The 7,345-nt window shown below is 33.3% G+C and overlaps 1 protein-coding gene across 1 annotated transcript; it reads left to right on the top strand.

Moving 5' to 3' along the window:
• The first annotated feature begins 4,216 nt into the window (after positions 1–4,216).
• On the top strand, positions 4,217–6,133 carry LOC133781957 (RING-H2 finger protein ATL54-like). Its single transcript, XM_062221082.1, has one exon. The coding sequence runs from the start codon at positions 4,616–4,618 to the stop codon at positions 5,726–5,728; it is 1,113 nt and encodes a 370-aa protein (XP_062077066.1). The 5' UTR covers positions 4,217–4,615; the 3' UTR covers positions 5,729–6,133.
• Positions 6,134–7,345: the final 1,212 nt, after the last annotated feature.

The raw sequence follows: 7,345 nt of genomic DNA, 5'->3' as shown, positions 1-7,345 counted from the left end.
ATGAGACAAAGACATTGGCTAAAGTTGGTAAAAGATTATGACTGTGAGATTATTTACCATCCAGGGAAAGCCAATGTAGTGGCAGACGCTTTGAGTTGAAGAGGCCCATGACAGTTGTTTAGTTCAAAGTAGATATCGAAGGAATTGGCGGAAGACATGACTAGAGTGGGGATAGAGTTGATGGTGGGCTGCTTGGCCAATATTACTTTGCAGTCCACTCTTTTGGAGAGAATAAAGAAAGGCTAGATGAGTGATTCTCAGTTGATAAAGTTTAGAGGGGATGTCCTAGCTAGAGTAGCTAAGGATTATTTCATTACAGAGACGGGTTTTCTGAGATACAAAGATTGAATTTGTGATCCAATGGACGTGGGTATCAGACGAGAGATCATTGATGAATCTCATACCACAATCTATTCATTACATCCAGGCACCACGAAGATGTATCAGAATCTAAAGTCATTGTATTGGTGGCCTGGGATGAAGAAAGATGTGATTGACTATGTGGCGAGGTGTCTAACTTGTCAGCAGGTGAAGGTTGAACACCAGCGTCCAGCGAGGCTGTTACAGCCTTTAGGTATTTCTCGAGTGGAAGTGGGAAGACGTCACTATGGATTTTTTTGGAGGCTTGCCTAGGACAGTGGGGCAACATGACTCGTATGGGTGATCGTAGAACTATACGTTTACTGTAGACCAATATGCAGAACTATATGTGAGGGAGATTGTATGTCTCCATGGGGTTCTGAAATCTATAGTGTCGGACCGGGATCCCATTTTTACCTCCAAGTTTTGGGGAAGCCTGCAGAAGGCTATGGGGACTCAGCTGAAGTTCAGTACAACTTATCATCCTCAGATAGAGGGGCAGTCTGAGATGATGATTCATATATTGGAGGACATGCTTAGAGCATGTGTGTTAGATTTTGAGGGGTCCTGGAGTAAGTATCTTCCGTTGATTGAGTATTCATATAATAACAACTATCAATCAACGATTTGAGTAGCTCCATATGAGATGTTGTATGGCAAGAAATGTAGGTCACCCATTCATTGTGATGAAATGGGAGAGGGGAAGTATTTGGGTTCTCAGATGGGTCTAGTGAGGCTATTGAGAAGATCATAGCTTGAATGCTCACCTCACAGAGTAGACATAAAAGCTACGCTGACCCTAAGTGCAAGAACGTGGAGTTCCAGGTAGGGGACCATGTATTTCTGCAAGTTTGACCACTGCGGTGAGTAAAAAGGTTTGAAAGAAAGGGCAAGTTGAGCCCTAGGTCTTTTGAGATCCTAGAGAGGACCGGGCAGGTAGCCTATAGATTGGCTTTGCCCCCGTTATTATCAGAAGTCCATGATGTATTTCACGTCTCAATGCTTTGTAAGTATGTGTTAGACACAACCTATGTGCTGGGTTATGATTTGGAGATACAGACAGACTTGTCTTATGAGCGACCAGTTAAAATCCTAGATAGAAAAGACAAGGTTCTGAGGAACAAGACAATTCCTCTAGTTAAAGTTTTGTGGAGGAACAACAGGGTCGAGGAAGCGACCTGGGAGCTAGAGTCGGATATGCGGGATTAGTATCTCAAATTGTTCAGGTAAATTTCGAGTACGAAATTTTCAGTAGGAGGGGATAATTGTAACATCTCAAATTCGCTAATAAGGCTTAGTGCCTCAATTAGTGTGTCGGGAGAGCATAAATGGATTAATATATGAATTTAATTGAACGTACATGTGATTATGTGAAATATATGAGTTGTATGATAATATGACTATTTATGCATGCTTATGTGCATTAAATGTGATTGTGGGCCTGTGTTTGGTGAAAAATGATATTTTCGTAATTTTGACCCGTCGAGGGTATAATTATAAATTATATGTGTTTTGTGAGTAAGACCACATTATTATATGGATATATTTGAGATGTGTGACACGAGGCGACCCTTGTGGACAATTTGGCGAAAAAGTCACAACGGAGAGTTATACTCAGCTCGGATGAGCCTAGGGGTATTTTAGTAATTTGGCAAATTACCGGGGATATTAGAGTATGAGTTATAATTGGGGGAAAATACTAGTGTTTGGAAGACTAGTGGGATTAATTAGGAATCTTAAGTAAAATTTGAGGTTTAGCAGGAAAATGTGGCAAATGACGATATTGCCCTTAGGGCATTAAAGGAGTAAGGTTTGATCAATGGGCATTTTAGTCTTTTGTGTCAAGGGGGTGACTTAGTCGCTATATTACTTTTGTGATAGGAAACTAAACAAAACAAACTCAGTCCATTCTCTTGGCTCTCTCTTTTTCTCTCTCGGTTCTCTCTTCCCCTTGGAGTGATTTGGGGTCCTTTGGATTTTTGAGGTGATAGCTTGGGAGATTGAAGCTGTGAATTGGAGCTAGGATTGGGTTTAAGGCAGCTTGAGGCCGTAGCTAGTTAATTGAGGTAAGAATCCTCCTCTGCTGTGATGAATTCTTTAATTGGTTTAAGTTTTAGCTAAGCTTTAACTTTAGCTTGGGTTTTGAATTTTGATGGAATTGTGACATCACCTATGGCATAAGAGTGAGGGCTTTATCATTTAAGAAACTTCCACATCATTTGTGGATAATTAGAGCCATACAAATGATAGTGACTGAGTGAGAAACATTAAATTGAATAGTTTTGGTTGTCGGCCAAATTTGTTAAATGAAAAGTTTTTATTTGATTAAAGATGTGATATTGAGGAATAATTTGTCAAAAATATTGAAAAATTAATGAGCATAGGAGAAATAGAAAAAAAAAAAAACACAATTGAAAATTAAGCTAAAAGGAGTTAAAGATGTTAAAAGGATAATCTATCTTTCTTTTTAGGGTTTATATTATTTTTGGTTCTTTATTTTTTTTATATCAATTTCAACTCTTTGGTTTCAAAATAAAAATAAGCTCTTTGTGTTTGTAAATTGAAATAAAGAGATATAGTATTATCAATATAAATTTAGTCAATAATAAACTAAAAAATGATTTAGATTTTTCTTTATTAGCCTTCTATGGAAGATTGAGTTTGTGGGAGAAAAAATAGAAAAAGTGAATAAGAAGAGTCTAATTGTTGAGATGAGGATACTATTGTTTTCCAATTTACATAATAAAATATCATTTATGTAATTATTTGAAATTGAAAGTCGAAATCTTCATTTATTACAAATTTAATGGAATAAAAAACAACTCATATACTTTTTAACAACAATAATTTACACGTACGATGGAAAATAGAATCCAATGAGAATGATTTGATATTGATTATGGAAATCAAAACAAGAAAAAAAAAAGAGATAATTAAGTCTAGTTTTAATAATGAGAATAAATTAAACATAGATGAGCTTATAATTATATAGAATGTAAAAGTGGAGAATAATAAACAAAGAGAAGGTGAATGAGTTGTGGAGAATACACATGGAGATGAGTGAACTTATTATGACCTCCGTTTGCTTAAGTAAAAAACACTTGCAATGAATAATGTAAAATAAATATACTTTTAAAATATATATAAAAAAAAATCATCAAAAATATATTTTAATGGATTCTCTATTTTATATATTTGTACCTATTGTTATAATGTCTTACCTTCGTATAGAGATTATTATTCATCTTTCAAATTTTTTTTAATAGGACTTCTCTCATTTCTTATTCTGTCATCTCATCTTATCTCATTAGTGAATAAAAAAAATAGAGAAATTAATATATGATAAGTTAGATATAAAATAATAATTAAAAAAATTGGTGACCCCTTCAACAAGAGAAATGGTGTGGAACACAAATTCTTCTCCTTTGGATACTATATGAGCATAAACTATTAAACTCTAATTAGAGTGTTGAAAAAGAAACATGATTTGGCATCTATATAGAAATAGTGGGTCAATTTAATTAATAGCTAATTCTTTATACACATATTTGACTATACCTAATTAGAATAAAAAATTCCTGTCCATTTCTAACATGCCATATTTCTTAGTGAGATGTTAGTTATTCAAATATATAAATAATTAAAAAAAACATTAATTATTAAAAAGATAAAATGACATATTACTTTATAGTAAGTGAGATATGTTGGAAATATTGAATATAAAGATAAGAAAATTTTATTTTATATGAATTTTTAAGATAAATTAATATGTCATTGGTCATAATATACGAACACATAAAATTTATATTTAAAATCTCTTATTCTATTTTTTTAATCAACCAAATTAATGTAAATGATTACAATTTGAAAAATATAAATGTGATAATTTTGTGTAAAAAGAAACTTCATTTACTAAAGGAAAAAGATAATTCTGGATTACTCTACAAAATAATAAATAATTAAATAGGAGAGAGGGCCTTGATGAGCCGCCAAGAGGTAACAAGAATAGACAAGTCAACAACCAACGGTGAAAAAGTCAAAAGAAAGGCTTAACATACTCCATTTGTGTTCAACATTCAAAGATCACCTCTGGACGAAATCCCTTCATCCAATCTCAACCCATTTTCCTGTATCCGTTTTCTAGTCCCTTTCTTGCTCAACAACCAGGTAACACCTCTTTCATTCATCTCTCTCTCTCTTAGGTTTTCATGGTTTCGGTTTCTGTGAATCGATTTTGAATTGGGTATTGCAAAACATGGCTACCCTTCATAGAAAATTGTATGTTGGTGCTGAGCCACCTGTTAACTTTACCCAAATATGTCAACCCTATTGTGAAAGTAAAGAACCACAAATTTGCGTTCCCGGGTGTTTTATTATATGCCCAAAAGAGTGTAAGCTTCCATTTATACCTCCACCAAGTTATCCAGTCTCCTCACACCATTCACACAAAGCTTCAATCTTTTTGTCTGTAACAATAGCTCTTATTGCAGCCAGTTTTCTAGTTGTTTGTGGCTATGTCTTTTACACGAGGTATTACTCTGGTCGGTCTAATCGTAGAAGGAACGAGCCTGAGCAACAACAGGAGGAAACCCACCTTGAGTTTTTTGATGAAGATCATGGACCTGTGGTTGACCATCCCATCTGGTACATCAGGACTGTCGGTTTACTGCCCTCCATTATCGATTCGATCACGGTTTTGAAGTATAAAAAAGAAGAAGGCCTTGTTGAAGGTACTGATTGCTCGGTTTGCTTGAGTGAGTTTCAAGAAGATGAGACTCTTAGACTTTTACCCAAGTGTAGTCATGCTTTTCATGTCCCTTGTATTGATACTTGGCTAAGATCACACACGAGTTGCCCCTTGTGTCGAGCTCCAATTGTAACAAGTTCGGCTGCCAGGACGCCTTCCCCAGAGCCGAGTGATGTTAATTCCAGTCCTGTGGAAGAAACCCGGATCGCGATTTCTGACAATAATGAAGAATTCAGTGATGAAAACGAGGATCAAATTGGTGAGATGAGGATGGGAACAGGGGAGGAAAGAAAGAGAGATGAGAATTCTGATGAAGAAGCAGATAGAGTACAGCCAAGTAGAAGGTCTGTTTCTTTGGATTCTTTTTCGGCTTCGAAGATTAATCTCTCTCTATTGAAAGTTCTTGTTGTGGAACCGGATGAGAATTCTGATAAGCAATTGGACGTGGTTAACAATAGATTGGATTCAGTAGTTAGAGAAAAGAGAGTTGGTGGGAATCAAAAGTTGCAGAGACTTAAAGGTAGTAGTTCTTCAAATGGAAGATCATTTCAAAGTGGAGCAATGTCAATGAAGAGGTCAGTTTCATGTAGTGGAAAGTTTGTATTGTGCAGGCAAGTCTGAAGCAGTGATTCAGTTCTTCCTTGAAGAAGCATTTGGTGCTTTTTTCTTCAATTTTGCCTGTAATCACAATTAAGAGAATTCTCAATAACCTGAGAGCTGAAAGTTTTCACGATTTAGATACCAAAATCTGCAATAATGATGTTGTGTTTGTTTAGTGAAAGGGTCATTAGTAAACTCAGGCTATCCCAAAATGGGATTCAGCCTTGTAATAGATGGTAGTGATACTGAATGTACCATCTCGTTCTCTGAAGAAAGTCAAGCAATTGTAAGTGAAGTTTTTTCTTCTGCTGAACTAAAATTGATTGGTATATTTCTGTTGTATCTGACCGAAATGGTTCAAATGTATTTCAACAATATGTAAGTGTATATATATAAAAGCTTTTCGTCATATTTATCTTTCTATCAGTCACAAGTGTATTTTCATTCAACTTAGTTTTGTTGCAAAATTTTCTATTTCAATTGATACACACATGTTATTTGTTTTCACATGAACATAAATGGAGAGGTATGAGAAAGGTTTGGTTAAACTAGAGATGTTGCTTAAAATAATGAGGATATTTACTGCTATGCCTTCACTATAATATTACAGTTTTAGCTCTGAAACATAATGGAGTTTTTTATAGAATGCATTGAAATTAAATGTGGTCTTGGGCGGCACTGGAGAAGTACATTCGTGCGTACTTTTTACAAAAACAACACCCTTCATCCACGTGGGTCTTTTTATATATTTAGCAATTTTTGTAGCTTCTTCTAAAGGGGGTGAGACGAGGCCATGGGAAATGAGCACCATACAAAATAGGACATTGCTATGGTTTTCATGATTTTTACTTTCCCAAATTTAAAAGAAAAATAAAAAATATATAAGACCTTATAATACATATATATATTGTTAAGAATATTACTTTTTGGCTAAAGTATTAAAACTTCAACTTTTTTTATACTTGAATACCAATTTTTTTTTTGCAGTGTCTTAAAACGTTACTTTTTATTGCATTTGGTAGATATCAACCATTAAGCCTAACTTATTGTGCAGTACAAACACTCAAACTTTGTGTTTACTTACCGTAGAATACTAAAACCTTTTTTTTCGGTGAAAAGTACAAAAAAATTTAAATAATTAAATATATATCATTTTTTGTCATTTTTAAATCTTATAGTAATTTTAAAATGAAAATAATAATTAAAATTGATTTTAAAATATAAAAATATTTTAATTATTTTAAAAATACAAAAAAAAATTAAATATATTTTAATGATTTTTTTAATTTAAAAATTATTATAGGTATTTTATAAAATGATTAAAATATATTTTAAACCATAAAAAATAATTTGATTGATTTAAAAATATATGAAAAATCTATGTTAATTAAAACAAGAAGAAAAAACAAAACAAAAGAAGAGAGGAGAAGGACGAAAGAACAAATCTAGTGAGATGAAGAAGGAGACAAAGATGAGGGGAAAAACTTGATTTTAATTATGAAATCAATTAAAATATTTTTAATATTTTAAAATCAATTTTAATTTTAAAATTACTATATGTATTTAAAAATTGGCAAAAAAATATATATTTAATTATTCCAACTTTTTGGAATTGACCAAGATCTTACTTCTGTTGGA

Source organism: Humulus lupulus, chromosome 6 (assembly GCF_963169125.1).
Source record: "Humulus lupulus chromosome 6, drHumLupu1.1, whole genome shotgun sequence".
Taxonomy (NCBI): domain Eukaryota; kingdom Viridiplantae; phylum Streptophyta; class Magnoliopsida; order Rosales; family Cannabaceae; genus Humulus; species Humulus lupulus.
The sequence above is the reverse complement of the archived record's forward strand: the minus strand, read 5'-3'. Positions and strand labels throughout refer to the sequence as shown.